This window comes from Ascaphus truei, chromosome 5, assembly GCF_040206685.1.
Source record: "Ascaphus truei isolate aAscTru1 chromosome 5, aAscTru1.hap1, whole genome shotgun sequence".
Taxonomy (NCBI): domain Eukaryota; kingdom Metazoa; phylum Chordata; class Amphibia; order Anura; family Ascaphidae; genus Ascaphus; species Ascaphus truei.
Genome location: NC_134487.1, coordinates 66,745,283 through 66,764,423, shown reverse-complemented (window position 1 = coordinate 66,764,423; position 19,141 = coordinate 66,745,283). Strand labels below are relative to the sequence as shown.

At 42.6% G+C, this 19,141-nt stretch overlaps 1 protein-coding gene and 1 long non-coding RNA gene across 2 annotated transcripts in view; one reads left to right on the top strand and one right to left on the bottom strand.

Moving 5' to 3' along the window:
- LOC142495054 (uncharacterized) overlaps positions 1–14,129 on the bottom strand; it is a 42,196-nt gene extending 28,067 nt beyond the window's left edge. The window contains exon 1 of the long non-coding RNA XR_012801652.1: positions 13,578–14,129. This is a non-coding gene — a long non-coding RNA (uncharacterized LOC142495054). The remainder of the gene's footprint in view (positions 1–13,577) is intronic.
- The window catches only part of CFTR (CF transmembrane conductance regulator), a 203,266-nt gene continuing 197,567 nt past the window's right edge, over positions 13,443–19,141 (top strand). Inside the window, exon 1 of the mRNA XM_075599966.1 lies at positions 13,443–13,685. Coding sequence (XP_075456081.1) covers positions 13,633–13,685 — 53 coding nt within the window. The 5' untranslated portion in view covers positions 13,443–13,632. The remainder of the gene's footprint in view (positions 13,686–19,141) is intronic.

The window sequence follows — 19,141 nt, the reverse complement described above, 5'->3', positions numbered from 1 at the left end:
AATATTTTAATATGTTTCACCCGCATTGATTTAGAGTCTTCATTACATTGCAGCCTCTGGGGTTATTATTTATTAATATTCCACAATAATTATCACAATTCTCTAACCATCATGTGTATTTATACTCAACATTTAGGGATCATGTGCTACAGTGCTTCCACACCTCCTTATGCACTGCTGCAACTTATTTGTGAATATATCAATTAATATTGTCTGAGGACAGCCTATGTTTATCAGATAGTGCTGTATTAGTGCCTTACAACAGCACTACATAGACACACCTCTAGGGTGAAACCCCCAGCCAATCGAAACATACCTATGCATATAAAAACCTCATTACGATCAATGGGACTTCCCCCTCACACTGAGCCTTGAGAAAGCGTTTCTAATCGCGAAACGCGCGCTTCGGCATCCGTCACGTGCACGAGCGCAGTCAGCATTCACGTGGCAGCCTTCCGAGTTGCAGAGCAATCAGCTGCCAGACTGCACACGTGCACTCCCTTCTATAGTGGACAGGAGTCCTTGTGGTGACTCGGCAGCGTTTGGTGAGGGTAGGGCTGCTTGATCTTTCCTGTAAACAATGCTGTATCGGTGGTATTAGCACTGCTGACGGTGGTAGCACATTCATGAATATGTGCATAGGTATACTCAAAGCCACACCGTCTATAGGAGTCTATTAGCCATAGCATCTGTTTTCATTGTTGATAGCTAGCTCTCTACTACCTTGGAGCTTAGTAGTTGACTCTTAGGTGATTATATGTAGGACAATATACAAAGTATATGCGACTGACCATATTCCATTGGATTTATATACCTTATGCTGAGTGAGCACCCACTTATCAGTGTGTATTTATTGCTTATTAGCAGTACTACGATCATGTCTCACATATCCATTCTTATCCACTTATCCACCTTGGGACTTGTTTGATACTTTAGACAGGTCTCGCTATACTAATACACAGTTATATAGTGCTATTAGCATTCCTGACGGTGGTAGCACATTCATTAATATGTGCATAGATATACGTACAACCACACCGTCTACAGGAATCCATCAGCTAGTGCACTTGTGTTTAGTATTTGACAGCCAGCTCTCTATCATTTCAGAGTTTATTAGCTGTGTTTAGGTGATATATGTGGGAGAATATACAGAGTTTATAATATTTATCTTCTATCATTGAAGCCATATTATTTGCTTAGTGAGCACACACTGATTAGTGTGTATTTACCTACTGCTTATACATAGCAGCATACGACCAGTCTCACATTTCTATTATTATCACCTGGGACAAGTCTGACACCTTAGACAGGTGATTTTGCAGCCCCTCCCCACCTTCGCTCATACCTAATTACCACAATTAGGGAATACTGAATACCAGTTCTCAGGGCACGTTTGATCTAATACACCTCAAACTGTCCTTTTATTACATTGACCCGGAGTATCATATATACTCATCATAGGGTTAATATATGTGTGTCATTTGATGTATTTTAATACCCATTATTTTAATTAGCATAGCATTCAAAATTATTTTTATTATTATCATTATACTTCATAGGGGGTATTGAGTGCTTTAAGTGGGTTCTTGTCTCTTTGTTGTTTAGCCTGCTAGATAGGCCTGGAGTGTTAGTCAGTTCTCCCAATGTGGAGCAGGTTTTGTTTTGGTTTAAAGGGACAGTGTACCCGCATGTTATGTTATGCTGTGGAGAAATAAACCCACTGAACGTTTTCATTATCCTGAAACTACACTTGTGGACTGTTCCCTGACCTCGGCTACAGGCCGTCCTGCCACAAAGACCCAAATCAATTCCGTTGATTTCTTGCAGTTCAATGTTCCATATGATCTTCCCACAGCTTGTAAGGAAGCCTCAATACACATGTATGCAGATGACACAATCCTATATGCACACAGTCATAGCCTCTCTGACCTTCAACACATACTTCAGTCTGACTTTTTGAGTCTCGAAAACTGGATTTCCCAAAACAAACTGTTTTTAAACACTGTCAAGACTGTAACAATGATATTTGGGACCAAGACTAAATTTTTAAAGCTTCCAGCGACTGAGCTCCAGATTAGAACCAACGCTAACACCACCCTAACCCCTGTCACTAGTTTTAAATACCTGGGCTTATGGTTTGACTCTCACTTAACATTCGGGATGCACATTGATACCCTGACAACCAAGACCTATGCCAAACCAGGGGTACTTTACAGGAACAAATCCTCCCTAAGTCTCCTGGTCAGAAAGCATATCGCATAGCAGATGCTAATGCCAATTAATGACTATGGAGACATAGTATATGGCTCGGCACCTCAAACCCACCTTAACAAACTTGACACCCTCTACAATTCAATTTGTCGTTTTGTTCTCCAATGCAACTACAACACACATCACTGCGAAATGATCAAAGAGCTAGATTGGCCATCACTCGAGTCTAGGCGCAAAGTTCACCTTTCCTGTCTTGCCTTTAAACTCTTTATGGGCAAGCTACCCAGCTACCTGAACAAGCTCCTCACCCCTACCACATGCAGCACTTATCACCTGAGATCAGACTCCAAAAGACTGTTCATGGTCCCAAGGCTCAACAAAGTATCTGGCCGTTCCTCCTCTTACCGTGCACCCCAAAACTGGAACAACCTACCTGAGAGTTTCACATCCACCACCAGTTTAAGTTCTTTCAAATCTAAGGCTATCTTAATCTGGTCTGTAACTGTTTCATACGCCTATAATATATATTTTCTTTAACTGTGCACGCAATGTCTTGTATATAATGTATACCTTGTTCATTTATGTAACTGTATTTGTAACCATGTATTATTTGTCTTAACTCTGTGCCCAGGACATACTTGAAAACGAGAGGTAACTCTCAATGTATTACTCCCTGGTAAAATATTTTATAAATAAATAATATCTGTAAAAAGGTCTACTTTTGTGGAAAACATTATAAATGATTCTAAAAATTCTGCATCTTTTTTCTTCTTTTATATTCAATGATTTATAGACTGTTTGTTCTATTATTTGTTTATTTGCTGTAGGGCCACCAAGAGGTCATGTTTTCAGGATATCCCTGCTTCAGCACAGGTGGTGCAGTCTTTGACAGAGCCACCGATTGCGCCACCTGTGCTGAGGAAGGAATATCCTGAAATCCTGACCTGTGGGTGGCCCTTGAGGACTGGAGCTACCCACCCCATATTAGGGGGTAAAACAGACTAATGTGGTTTTGTAGAACATTTTCCCTTTAGTGCCCCCATCCCACTAATCCATGGATATTGCAGTATCTTGCAATGAAAGCAATCAGCCATCTAGTATCTCTTCTACAGTGCCTATTTAAACAGTTATTTCCTCAATAATGCATTGCTAAACTTAGGCCTGAACATTGCATATACATGTAGCACTGCCCCCCTACCCCTCCCCCCCCTCTGGGAGATCTTATTGCTGCTACCGGTATTGTGGTGCTTGCATACCTGTGAGGGTCTAGGAGATGCTGAGTGGTCTGTGATACCATGAGGAACAGGACTGGCTTTCGTTGCCTTCTCTTAGTTCAATCTTGGTATCAGAGCCCCCAGCTCCACTGGCTCTAGGATAGCCAGAGACAGTCTCCCACTGGTGCACATTACACTCCTGCCCTTACCTGATAGACTGAGAACTCAGGCAGGAATATATAGACAAGGGGTACTTTATTGCAGTCACTGGCAGATGATACACATACACAGCAATGCAGAGGCTGATCAAAGGTTCCCAGGCTTCAGGATGGTGCATGACCTCAGATAGTAGAGAGGCCTATTGGTCAGGTTTGAAGCCTTTGTGGCAGCAGATGTTCCCCAACCCCCTAAGGGTTGGAGTGGGCACACTCATCCCTGATGGGAGAGACTCACACCCCTTCCTCCAGTCTCCAACTCCAGACTGGACTGTCCAACTATCTTTTGGCACTTCCCCCTGATATAAAAAAGGGTAGGGCATAGTGTCTGTACCACGATTGGCTACACACACCATGTCACCTCCTCTCCTGTCAATCAGAGGATAGCAGAAAGGGATCAATTGCCCTGGATCATTCTATCACAGCCTGCAATACCTATCAGGGTTTGTGTGACAGGAGGCAGAGAAGCAACAGGGCCAGCCATGTTACATTCTCCCCTGGGTGGAAATACCAACGACCTCACTTGGGACTAATGATTCACCATCCATCATTCTGGAGCCTGCAAAAATAAAACATACAGTAGATGGTACAACATAACCATTTAGTTCACAGAACCCCTGATTCATCCACTGACTACAGCGTTGAGACTAACTCTTTCAACATAAAGAGTAGGGAATAGCTACATATAATATTTAGGACGTGGCTTCTTTATTGCCCGTCCCTCAGAGTTCTTGATCCATACAAAATATACCTTGGGCCCACCAGTATCCTGGCGAACCTCCACCCGATCTTTGAATATACAGGTCACTGTAATCCATTCCTTCATTACTGTACAAATGCGGGTTTCTGTGACATGCTCTCTATAGCTTGTCTTAGAGTGGAGATAGTCGGTGACGGCTATCCTCAACCAATTATACCTATTGTCCTCTAACTCCTGCATGACTAGTTCTGGGACGTAGGGAAGATTATAGCCATGTGATAACCTATACCTGTTTCTTATGGCCCGGTCAGCTCTACTTAACCTTATCATTTTCTGACCAGCACCTTGGCCAGGTAATGCCCAAAACCTGGGGTCATTAGGGTCCGCCTCTTTATATAATATAGAGGGGCCTTTAGGTACTCTTACCCCAAGGTTTATCTCTCCCAGTCGTTGCCGCAAAACTCCCGCTGCTTCTTCGGGAGAATACCTGCCCTCTCCCCACCAATGATCAACTATGGGGCCTTCTACTAGCACAAATCTGGTCTTGTCCATATGCTTATCATAGCCTTGGAACATAGGGTCCCACCATTTAAAGGGTTCCCCGGACAAAGACCCAGATCCTGAACTAATAGGTCTGGTACACGCGGAAGAAAATACACTAGAAGAGGTAGATGGCTGAGAAGACCCAGATGCACTAGATTGTTGAGACTGAGACCTGGATGATCCACCGAATGAATGATAGGATCCCCTGAAATTGGGTCTTTTAATATGACTAGACGCAGGGATCTCCCCCTCAGAGTCTTCAGAACTACCACCCCCAAACCACTGATTCCCCCCATCATCAGAAAACTTTGTGAAAACACAAAGGGAGTGACAATATGGCCTATATATCTCACCCTCACAGGGCCAGTGATTGAGGATGGGGCAGTGGCAGGAGAAGAATGAGCCTGGGCAAAGTGCACAATGTCCTGCACAGGGGTAGCATGGGATAGAACATGGAGTGCTAGGGCCAGTGGTTGGGGCATAGCAGTCCATGCACTGTCCTGTATAGCGTGGCTTCCCTTTGCCCCAGGGAGGTGACACAAGCAGAGATTCAGAGGCCCGGTGACCCCTTCCCATACCCGAAGCCACAAAGCACGGAGTGTCCTTTGATAAAAGTCCTGGTTCTGCCACTGTTGGAGTCGGCGGTGGCTCAGGATCTTCAGGGGACTCCACAGATGCCATCTTTGTGACGTCAGAAAGCGGCGACTCTCTCGCGATAGCACCCGGCTGGCTTGAGCCCAGTGGCTGCGATGACGTCACATCCAGCTGAACCGGAAGTATGTCACCCCATGACACGCCAAACAGGGCCCCACATGGCTGCTCCGTGGATCCTGTTGGAAGTAAACAGCAGGAGTCTCACCCATCCGTAGGTAATGAACAGCTTCTGGCTTTACAGGTTCCTCCAACAGTAGGGTCCCCATCGCGATGTCGTCCGCAGGTGTAGGACTTCTCCGGAGCTCTGGTGTACTCATGGCCCTCTGGATGGAAGACTCCAACCTGGTACGCTGCCTCGGAACACCGGTAGGGGATGGCCTTCTCTTCGCAGGTTCCGCACGGTAGAGGTCATCTTCGAATACGGGTTGGGACACCTCCGCAAGGACACGATGTTGTGGCGATTCGCTCTCCCGGGCGACCGAGTGTATGGAGCTTACCTGCTCCTGATCAGCCTGGGGAATCACATGCGACACACCTGGGGCAGACCACTCACCCACAGGTCCTAGTCCTGGGACCGACGATACTTGGGCGCACCGGCCGCAGCAGGCTCAGCGGCGGTAGATCCTGTGGAGACAGTAGTTGTTGGCACCGGACCACTTGGGCATCCGGCGCAATAATAAGGGTGCATGGGCCCACAGCAAGGTCAGTGGCAGTAGATTAGAGTGGCACCGTACCACTTGGGCCTCCGGACGCATTGATAAGGGCACACAGGCCCAAGCTGTCCATGGCAGGGAAAACAAATGAAACCGCACCGGTTGTTGTGGTGACTCATGAAGGAGGTACACATACCTCGGCTGGTACCAGGCTGGCAGGGCTTAGATAGTAGGTGCCACAGTGTAAGCACTGTGCATCGAGGCCACCAGTGCCTCCGGGTAGCCGGCAATGAGGACAGATGCACCGCAGGTGTATCTGGTTGTTCACCCGAACCATCAGGTAACCTCCAGGAAGCTCTAAATTGGTGACTTCCAATTCATCAGGAATTTGGTTGGATGCCATGAGCTAGCTAATTTGCACAGCAGTGGAAATGATATCTCTTCTCTGATGCTCAGCTCTGTGGAACTGAACTGGGTGCAGCAGAACACGGACTCCTCCCAGAGCAGTGAGACTCCGATTGGTTGGTTCCTTTTCTTTCCCCTGCCCTTGGAGAATTTGCACGTGGTCTCCCCGATTTAGGCGGGAAAGCGCTCTCCTTATGTTGCAGATGGTCTGAGGCAGACGTTGTCCCTCAGTTAGGCAAAACCTCCTCCAGTACACTGTACACGATAATACTTCATTCCAAGTGCCTGTAGTTCCCTGGGCTTCAGCTGCCAGCAGTACAGTGATAGTTCCTCAAGCAGAGGTTCTGGCGATCCTAACCTACAATCAGAACCTCCCCTCCTCGGACACTACCCAGCTATACTGTAATGCCACCCCACTTGAATCGGACACTGCAGTCCCCTTCCAAAGGTTTCTGAGCCCGCGGCAATCAGAACACCCTCTCCACCCTATCCGTCCTCAGGGTGTCTAGGACCAGAGCAATGGCAGTTGCTTCCACACAGTTTACTTCGCTCGGGCACACTAGGCCATAGCTCCCTGGTGGGGAATGTGGTCCCTGGTTATTGTGAGCTGGGGTCCTGGGATCTCAGCAGCACCTCCAATTGTAGCACTGTTCACCCCACCTCCCCCCCATCTGGGAAATCTTATTGCTGCTACCGGTATTGTGCTGTTTGCATACCTGCGAGGGTCCAGGAGATGCTGAGTGGTCTGCGATGGCATGGGGAGGCTTTCGTTGGTTTCTCTTAGTTCGACCTTAGTATCAGCGCCTCCAGCTCCAGTGGCCTAGGATAGCCAGAGACAGTCTCCCACTGGTGCACATTACACTCCTACCCTTACCTGATAGACTGAGAACTCAGGCAGGAATATATAGACAAGGGGTACTTTATTGCAGTCACTGGCAAATGATACACATACACAGTGATGTAGAGGCTGATCAAAGGTTCCAAGGCTTCAGGATGGTGCAGGTTTGAAGCCTTTGTGGCAGCAGATGTTCCCCAACCCCCTAGGGGTTGGAGTGGGCACGCTCATCCCTGATGGGAGAGACTCACAGCCCTTCGTCCAGTCCCCAACTCCAGACTGGACTGCCCAACTAACTTTTGGCACTTCTCCCTGATATCAAGAAGGGGAGGGTATTGTGTCTGTACCACGATTGGCTACACACACCATGCCACCGCCTCTCCTGTCAATCAGAGGATAGGAGAAGGGGATCAATGGCCCTGGATCATTCTATCACAGCCTTCAACAGGGCCAGGCATGTTACATTCAATCCCTTTGTCTTTCAATAGAGTATAATATGGAAAAGGAAAGCAATACAAGTTATTAAGTTGCCAGGATCAAGGCTAAACCCTTGTTAAATCCCAGCATCACAACATAGAACACTAGCCCTTGCGGAAGCAAAGATGCTCATTGTATTTGGGAAAGTTAAATAAAAAAATCCACATCAGGGAGTTACCAAAGGTTTTTTTTCCTATAATAATAGATATAAAAAATTATTATGGACACCTAAGTGTGACGGGTTGCTGGGAAATCCCTAATTCTCAGAGCTCGGTTACGCATTACTTGCCATACATGTCAATGGCAGGCGATGCCGGATTGAGCTCTGATATCCCTTATCAAAGCTTAGTGAATCCTTTTTCGAGTATTAGGATCTAGTCAACTCCAATGAAGCAATTTTTCATGCTAAATACTACTCCTCTTAGCAAACATTGCAGCTGCAATAAAAGGAATGTTTTCGCCATGTAACAGCTACTGTATTTCATTGGGTGTTTGCTTTGTAAACCGTGCACCTCACAACTAGAACGATCAACCGGAGACTCTCACAGCCGCCATCAGTCTAAGGTCTTTCAAAACTAAAGCTGTCTCACTTGTAATGTTGTCTGTAACTGTTACATACGCCTATAATATATATTATCTCTAACTGTGCTGTGCAATGTCTTGTATATAATGTATAACCCTGCTCACTTAATGTACTTGTATTTGTAACCATGTATTTATCATCATAACTCTGTGCCCAGGACATACTTGAAAACGAGAGGTAACTCTCAATGTATTACTTCCTGGTAAACATTTTTATAAATAAATGAATTAGTTAAAATTGGAATGCAAGGTACATTATTTCAAGAGCTCTCTGTTTCGGGCTTAGTTTGCAATGAGTGTGCACTCTGTTTTAGTTTGGTTAGAAAACAGTTGGACTAGAAACACACAAAAGCAGAACTGGGAAGGGTGTTATTGGTGGTTAATGTGCTAAGCTGTATTTTTCTGTAAATTAACATTTCTGGGGCTTTGTGTTGTAATAGTCATCATCATAATTCAGAATAGCATGTTTATATTCAGAGGTTTGTAAGGAGTGCTGCTGGGGTGTTGTATTGGGCTCTAATGCATCTTATCATGGTTAAGGTACATGGTTAAGTTGCAATCTCTCATAATTGGTATATATATATTATACATATATATATAGGCAGGGGTGTTCCTTACAGCAGTGGTGCAGCAACGCAATAGGAACGAGACAGCACTGTCTCGTTCCTACTGCGTTGTGGCGGATGCACCATTGCTGTGAGGAACACCATTGCTTGTTAGCTACTGCTAAGGGACATGCACCTAACTTTTACTGCGTACACGTGAGTGCCAACTACTCTCCATTGACTATATATATATATATTTGCTGATATAACCTTTGATATTACTGTAACACCCTTGTTGTTTTAAAAAAAAATAAATTGATTCTTCCCTTACTCTTTAAAATGTCTAGATTCATCTGGAATATTTATCAAAGCTTGTGCAAACTTGTACAAAAAACTATATATATATATATATATATATATATATATATATATATATATAAAATCAAAAAATAAATAGATGATACCGTTCTGTGGCTAACGAAATGCTTTTATTTGTGCGAGCTTTCGAGATACACTGATCTCTTCTTCCGGCGATGTTACAATGAATGAAGCAAGGATAACTTGAAAACAGTGTCTCTTGGAATGTTATCTGTGCTTGTCCTTCCCCCGGTGTGGATGTGTTGCATTTCAAGTTATCCTTGCTTCATTCATTGTAACATCGCCGGAAGAAGAGATCAGTGTATCTCGAAAGCTCGCACAAATAAAAGCATTTCGTTAGCCACAGAACGGTATCATCTATTTATTTTTTGATTATTGAAGCTCGGCTAACACGGTACTGATACCTCTACATGTATATATATATATATATATATATATATATATATATATATATATATATTTATTTATTTTTTCAATGGTCTCTGGGAGAGTATAAAATGGCTGACCTTTCTTCTAAAATAAAACAATTGTTTGTTCCTTAACGAGTAAATGTTATGCTATTAAGTACAGAACATGCTAAAAAAAATTGCAGAATGTTTACAGCAGTATTAGGATTTTCAGTGTTTTTGCTCAGTACTTTATTAACACATTGAGTTTTACCAAAATATGACAAAATAATGATATGGGGCAGAAAATGAGTTGCTCTGGTCATGTACGTACTGTACAGTGGTGAGAAAGTTTGTGAACCCCAATGATAATTCCGGAAAGTCCATACTTTTCTACGATAACCTTCTTGAATCAAAACCATTTTTTTCTTAAAATATCCAATAGGGTTTTTATTAACCAATTCCATGTCTTTTGAAACAAAATGATGTATGAATTAGACAAACAATGAGTAAATTAAGAGTCCGTATATGTGAAAAGGTAAGTGAAACCCTAGTTTTATCATCTAAATTAAAGGGGATAATTACGATAAGGTGTTTAAATAATGAGGTAGATATTCAGGTGTGAGTTTGGGAGTCCCAGCCCAATATAAATGTAACAGTGTTTCCCCCACCCTCTGGGAGATCACCCTGCTACCGGGTGTATGGTGCATGCTACCTGTTAACTCACAGAATGCTGAGTTGTCCGCCGATGGTTGCGGGGACTGCAGGACAGGCTTCTGGGGTATATACCCGACATTTACTCCGTGGTATACAGCGCCTCCACCTGCCGTAAGCTCCTTATGTAAGAAGGCAATCTCCTACAGTAGAAACAGTTACCTCTACCCCCAGTAAGATCATACACCAGGCAGGAAGTATATTCAACTGGAACGGATTTATTCCTGTACACTCACAGCACACGACAGTTCTCTGCCCAATACAGTCGCTGCTCTGATCTCCAAATTTAAGATGGTCCCTGGAACTTTACTAGGGTCAAGGGCCCCCGCAGCAGTCCCTGCTTTCCCCCAGCCCTCTAGCAGGACCAGGGAAAAAGGTAATTACTCATTCTCCCCCTTAGGGACGAGGATCAGGGCCTGCCAGTGCACAGCAGTCCTGCGTGATACATTGTCTCTCTCAATGGTAGAGACACTACTGAATTTGTGGTTTCAACTCCCTTAAGTACCGTAGGGGGAAGGTACTAGGTCTGAACCCAGGATTGGGCAGAACTCATACCTAATCCCACCTCCTCCCCTGTCACTCAAGGAAGTGCCTGTGTGGGGAAAACCCATAATTGGTACTGGTACTGCCTGCTCTTACAGGACTTTCATGCCAGTGAGGGCAGAATTATAGCCAGAAACGTTGTGAGTTTGGCCTTCACCATACAGGTGTGTGGAAAACACGTCATGAAGCGATCAAAAGAACTTTCTGAGGACCTCAAAAAGCAGTTATTGATGCTCATAAGTCTAGAAAGGGTTACAAAACAACTTCTAAGGATTTGGGGCTCCACCAATCCACTGTCAGACGAATGGAGAAGGTTCAAGACCACTGTCACTCTACCTGTAGCAGTTGTCCTACCAAAATCTCTCCAAGAACAAACCGGCAAATCAACCAGGGTGTCACAAAGAACCCCAGAGTAACATGCAAGAATCTGCAGGCCACTCTCGCCTTGGCTAATGTGAGAGTTCATAACTTAACCTTTAAAAAATGATGTTCATGGAAAGATAGCCAGGAGGAAACCCATGTTCTCTAAAAAGAACATTGCTGCCCATCTGAAGCTTACCAAAGAGCACATAGATGATCCACAAGACTTCTGGAACAATGTTCTCTTGACAGACGAGTCAATGGTAGATCTTTTTGACCTCAATGAGAAACGTTATGTTTGGCGAAAACTGAAACTGCGTTCGAACAGAAAAATCTCATCCCAGCCGTCAAGCGTGGTAGTGGAAGTGTGATGGTTTGGGGCTGCTTTGCTGCCTCAGGACCTGGATAGTATGCCATCATTGACACAGCCATGAATTCTGCTTTGTATCAGAAGATTCTAGAGGAGAATGTCAGGCCATTCATCTGTGAGCAGAATCTGAAGCGAAAGTGGGTCATGCAGCAAGACAATGACCCTAAACATATAAGCAGATCTAAAAAAGAATGGCTGCAGAAGAAAGTCCATGTTTTAGAATGGCCTAGTCAAAGTCTGGATCTAAACCCAATGGAAATGTTGTGGCAGGACCCGAAGTGAGCTGTCCATGCACGGAAGCCCTCAAATGTCACTGAGTTGAAGGAGTTCTGCAAGGAGGAATGGGCCATAATTCCTCAAAACGATGTGAGAGACTGACATCAGTTACAGGAAACGCTTAGTTGAAGTTATTGCTGCTCAAGGGGTACTGAATCTAATGGTTCATATACTCTTTCACACATTGATATGGAATCCTTTGTGGATAAATAAATGATGCAAAAGTATCATCTTTTTGTGTAATTTGATTGATCAGGTTATCTTTATCTATTAGAATTTAGATTAAGATCTAATAACATTTTGGGTTTGAAACATGGGAAATATTTGAAAATCCTAAGGGGTTCACAAACTTGTTTTCGCCACTGTAGATTTATGCAAGAGTTGATTTTATAACACCTGGCAGTATTGTTGCCTGGAGTTTATTGCACCTACAGTATTGTAACAGTTTTACAATAGTAAACTATATTGATATGTTATTGCTCAATGATGTCACTCTGTACTCCTGTCTTCATGACAGTATTAAACTGGGTGAAATATTTCGATTATTGCCTCTATGAATTTGCCTTGAAGCACAAGTGGTTTATGTTAGTACCTTGTACCTTGGGGTTATATTTTCCAATGGAAATTATATTACCAGGGTGCTTTAAATAATTATTGGTGGATAAGTGACAATATCCATTTTGTGTAATGAAATATCCTAATAATCATTGTGTACATAGTTCCTGCTTTGGAACTGTACTTATGAACTCAGGAGTTAGGTCACCCCCTGGAAATATAATGAAGCAGCAGCCAGTCACCAGATGTGCCTCTGTGGGATTGCAATAAAGTAATAATTTAAGGGGTCAAGTGTACTAAACATGTTTCTGATTATTTATTTCCCTCTCAAATCCAGTGGGCCTACAGTATGTTGCCAGTCAACCTCTTTTGAGTACCATTTGAGAAATGGGTATGTCCCCACGTGAGTAAATCCATGTTCTACAGTACTTAAAAGTAGCATTTATCCATATAGAAACAAATAACCCCAGATTAAATTACGCATAATACCATTCCATTATTATAAAACTTTAAAGTAACTTTTGCATTTCATATAAACATTAATTATTGGACACATTATAACACTACTAATACTGTTATTAATGTTATGATATATGTGAAATTCCTGAACCAAATTCAGCAATGTTGTTATTCAGACATAGCAGACCCCAACCCCTTAGAGATGTAACCTTAGCAGTCACCAGTCATATAAACTCTTGCATTACCTAATGGTAACCCCAAAAAGGCATACATGCCCTGGGTTATGAAATCTGATTATTATTGTATGCAGCACTAACACACCCCTTCTTTGTTACCTAAACAGAGAGAGGGAGGGGGAAGAGAGAGAAGGAGAGAAAGCAAGAGGAAGAGATGGAAGGCTGGGCTGTCTGTGCTTTCCTCTTAACCTGGGCAGAGCCAAGGAGGGAGTGCCATCAGCAGGCTGAGGGAATAAGGTGGTGGAGCAGGGACAGGGTGGACTTACTGTGCCAGGAAGCAGAGCCTCTGCCTGCTGCAGCCAGCAGCACCGGGACACCACCATGCAGAGATCCCCGCTAGAGAAAGCCAGCATCTTCTCCAAGATCTTCTTCAGGTATTTAACATGAGATCTGCCTGACCAGCAGCAGTGAACTGTGTGTAAACGGCAGCGCTCACTGTGAGCGAGTGACATTCCGATACTGCAGGCAGGGGGTGGCAGGATGGTCAGCCAGAGAGCTCAGCAGCACAGGTATCCGAACCCCTGCTGCCTCTAACTGATGCCTAATACCAGCTATTGGCAGACTCTGAGCCGCAACTCTCTCTATTTACCATTCACCAGCCACATACTTTATTTGCAATAGCAAAGTTAAGAAGCAGAGGAACAAGTTGTTGGCATTCAGCGCTATCTTCTGCTCTTCCTGCTTTAAAGCTACACATGTATGTATCCTGCCTGCAGATCATATGGCCGCATGTTGCTGCACCTGTAACTAGGATACATAGACTGCAGTAATATTCTAGGTAGAATAGAAAACTAAAAATATGCTTCCACCTCACTACTTCATGGTGTTCTGCACCTTGCATAGCTGAACCTGATACCCAAATCTGCACTGCATTGGGGAGTGACCTTTGGTAAATGCCTCTTTGATCAATTCTGCTTGTAGCATTTTTATAGTGTTCACTGTCAAAAAAGAAAGTTTAGAAGATGTAAGTGCAAGTATAAGATGTACTGTGCTGTAGTTAAAGAACACGTTCTGCTAACATGTTTGAATGCTACACATATACATTTGGCAATGGTTTGGTTATTTTTTTGTAATGCCTGTTAGCAGCTATCTTATAACACATCAACAGAAAAAGAAAAAAGTATCCTAATGTTTTATAAGTTAGGCACATAGCAATATTAATACGGATGAAAGGATAATCTTGCCATTAATCAAAATGTAATTACTGTGGTCAGGTGGTAGTGTAGAGGAGCATTCTTATTAACAAAATAAACTCTACGTGTATATAGTTCTAGCATGTAATAAATATAATAACAATGATAACATTCATTATGCCACAAGGTAATGTAATGGTTTGTGTTTGTCATAACAAAGTAACACTATTTTCCTTATACATATTGGCGGTTTACTATCATAATAGACCGCAGTGTTTATGCATGTCATTGTATTGATTCTGCAGCACAGACTGTTATGGGTTTCCTACTCCTACAATAACTGTTTGCTTGTCAATTTGCATATTAAATTAATAGCTGTTATTGATGTATTTTAAACATAGTAATAGGGGTGTTTAATATCATCACAGACAGGGCTTGCATCACTGGCAAACTTCCTGTTTCTGTTCTTATATTTATATTAATTATCGCAAATACCTTCCCAGATATTGGTCATTACCATAAACTTGCTCCTAACTCCTGTTCTAAGCACTTGTGAATAATATCAAGAAAGACGTTAGTGATGTAATTCGTGATAGAATGACAAATAATGTGGGAATGTGGTCATTCTGCAAATAAGACTAAAGTGAATCATTGAAATGTTTAAGTTTATTTGTAAAATACAGGGGTGGCGTTTTCCCTCTTAGAGATAACTGAATAGACACCCATTGTGTGACGCTCAGCAGATAGTCACACAAGACAGGATAGTCACGCAAGACAGATAGTCACACATGATAGGATAGTCACACAAGACAGATAGTCACACAAGACAGATAGTCACACAAGACAGGATAGTCACACAAGATAGGATAGTCACGCAAGATAGGATAGTCACACAAGACAGTTAGTCGCACAAGATAGGATAGTCACACAAGATAGGATAGTCACACAAGATAGGATAGTCACACAAGACAGATAGTCGCACAAGATAGGATAGTCACACAAGATAGGATAGTCACACAAGACAGATAGTCACACATGATAGGATACTGTAGTCACACAAGACAGATAGTCACACATGATAGGATACTGTAGTCACACAAGACAGGATAGTCACATAAGATAGGATAGTCACACAAGACAAATAGTCACACAAGATAGGATAGTCACACAAGATAGGATAGTCATACAAGATAGGATAGTCACACAAGACAGATAGTCACACAAGACAGGATAGTCACACAAGACAGATAGTCACACAAGATAGGATAGTCACACAAGATAGGATAGTCACACAAGACAGGATAGTCACACAAGATAGGATAGTCACACAAGACAGATAGTCACACAAGATAGGATAGTCACACAAGATAGGATAGTCACACAAGACAGGATAGTCACACAAGATAGGATAGTCACACAAGACAGATAGTCGCACAAGATAGGATAGTCACACAAGACAGATAGTCACACATGATAGGATACTGTAGTCACACAAGACAGATAGTCACACATGATAGGATACTGTAGTCACACAAGACAGGATAGTCACACAAGATAGGATAGTCACACAAGACAGACAGTCACACATGATAGGATACTGTAGTCACACAAGACAGGATAGTCACACAAGATAGGATAGTCACACAAGACAGATAGTCACACAAGATAGGATAGTCACACAAGATAGGATAGTCACACAAGATAGGATAGTCACACAAGACAGATAGTCACACAAGATAGGATAGTCACACAAGATAGGATAGTCACACAAGATAGGATAGTCACACAAGACAGATAGTCACACATGATAGGATACTGTAGTCACACAAGACAGATAGTCACACAAGATAGGATAGTCACACAAGACAGATAGTCACACAAGATAGGATAGTCACACAAGATAGGATAGTCACACAAGACAGGATAGTCACACAAGACAGGATAGTCACACAAGATAGTCACACACAAGACAGGATAGTCACACAAGATAGTCACACAAGACAGGATAGTCAGCAGACAGGTTCCTATTCATAGAATAAAAAAGAAATACATAGTACTTCGCTCTGTTTGATAATGATAGAAATAAATGCCAGTTGTATCTATTCTGTAGAACAGGGGTGCTCAACTCCAGTCCTCAAACCCGCCCTACCCCCCAACAGGTCAGGTTTTCAGGATGACCCAGCTTCAGCACAGGTGGCTCAATCAGAGGCTCAGTTGAAGACTGAAGTGAGGACTGATTGAGCCACCTGTGCTGAAGCTGATATCCGGAAACCCTGACCTGTTGGGGGGGGGGGGGGGGGGTTGAGCACTGGAGTTCAGCACCACTGCTGTAGAATAAGCACAAATAGTAATACTTCAAATCTTCTCTGTCTATAAATCACAAGTACTGTATAACAAGGAATATTGAAAGAATACATCATCTTTTAAAACCTGACAATGTTGGTAACATTCAGTTTACCTGTTTGACAGTCTCATCTTAAATAAAAAGCCCAAAACAAATCATTATTGGTTGTGCTCAAACTTCTAAAACAAGTATGAACCGGCGATATTTATCCTGGTCCACCGTTATTACCTCAGGCTGATAAAAAAAAGAGGTGTTACAGTACATGCTTGCAAATCAAATGCAATGATGCTTGTCACATTACTCATCATTGCGCCTGACATCATTTCATTAGCACCAAAATCATTCACACTGATTAAAAAAAAGACAAAAACGTGGCATTTTATTGAACAAGTGACACTTGATATCGAAGGGTTCTCTTCAGTTGTAGACATTTTATAGAAAGAAAAGTGTTTTATTTTTGCTATATTGTCACTGCTACAAGAAATGAACCCCTTCCGTTTTGGAGGTCCCTGCAGCTAAATGCAGCAAAACCCCACACGCCACTCCAGGCTTAAGTGCTGAAATATTGCACATGGTAGCACGGTTTCATTCCCTAGCAGGGTTCGTACAAGTGGGAAAATAGAAATACTTTAAAATACTTACACAGATATGTAGGTTGGAAGGTGAACCACCCTGTTCGACCCATTTTCCCACAAGCTGCGAATCCTCCATTAGACACCTTTTCCATTTTTGAATACCAATGTGTTTCAATCACTGCTGAATTCATTTATTAATAACAACAATAATAACTTTATTTATATAGCGCTTTTCTCCCAACCGGAATCAAAGCACTTCAGTTACAAAAAGGAAAAAGAAGAAAATATTTAAGGTTATAAAAGAAACCAAACACAAGGAAATATACAATACAGGATGGGACGGCACTGTTCAATGATTAAATGCGGGCCAGGTTGTGGTTCATATTAGCACTGCCTCTGCTGAAAGACATAATTGCGTATGCACTATGCTTTCAGTAATCCAAAATATAGCTCAGTTTTTCTGCAGTGTACATAATCCAGCACTTCTCCACAAGGACTGCGGCCCATATTTGCTAAGCAATTTCATATTCGATTGCAGCATAATATGCGTGTCATGTAACACTTCCTTATCGTCTTCTACGGACAATCCCAAAATCGAAGCTGATGGACACTGGGCAATATTAGAGCAAAATGACTGAATACATTGACAGTGCGAAATGTAGTGTCAATGTCTCTCGTTGCATTAAATTCGCTCCAAATACAGCTCACTAAAAAGTGCTAAGCCGTATCACTCCTTGAGTTTAGTTAATTTGGACTACAGACCCTTTTATTTGTATATCCTTTAAATATTTACATCAATCAGTATGACAGTGTAAATGGACAGCAACTCTAAATTGTATGTAATGTTACATAATGGTTTATTCATTAAACTGCAATGGTCAATGGAAGTTCCCGTTCAATAGTGTCCTGATTGGCACTTGTAAGAGATGTGTGCAGAGCTATGCAAAATGGAGACGGTTTTTAGGGTGAAATTAACATAAGGCTTTATTGCCTGTTCCTTTAAATAACACAGCAAACAAAAATATACATAAAACAACAAACACCTATCCCTGTGTAAGGGCTAACTCACTCCCCAGTCCCTATCTGTAAGACTGGGGGGAAAAGCCCCTTACCAGTATACCACCCCTAAAGTCTCAGCAGTACCTTAAAGCAGTGGCCCTTCATGTCAGTGGTGTCCAGGTGTCTTGATGTGTTGGAGGGTCCAGCCTCTGGCAGGTTCCTGTGTCCTGTGTCCAGGAAAAGAGGTCTGGTCCCCTTCTGTCTTTTTTTCAATGCCCAGACCTTGGGTGCACTCAAGACCTCTTTCCTCTTGTCAGCACCCTTGTGTACTGAGGCAAATCTCTTTCCTGTGTCTCACGTGACACTCTTTCACAGAGCTCTCATTAGGCAGGTGGAGTCTGGTCAATTGCTTGGCTGCACTTAACCAGCTGCCTGCTGGACTTAGAGGCAGTTTCTTCAACAAGGATAAGTCCTCGTTACAGTACTATTGCAGTTTACTGAATAAGTTCCATAGTGATGAAGTGTAAGCTCTTCAGGGCAGGTGCTTTGTCCCTGTAAACTCTTTGGTATATCACTGCATGCACTCTCAGCAAATAGCTGAAAAAAGGTAAATATAAAAACAATTGAAATAAAATAATTATCCCATCCAAATAGCTGGGTAAATATTCAAGATATTAGTGCTACTTTACACCTTTTTTAAATTATCATAAATGATATAATTTATGATACTGGGAGGCTGAGAACATGAATACATTAAAAGCTTGTTCCTTTTTCACAGG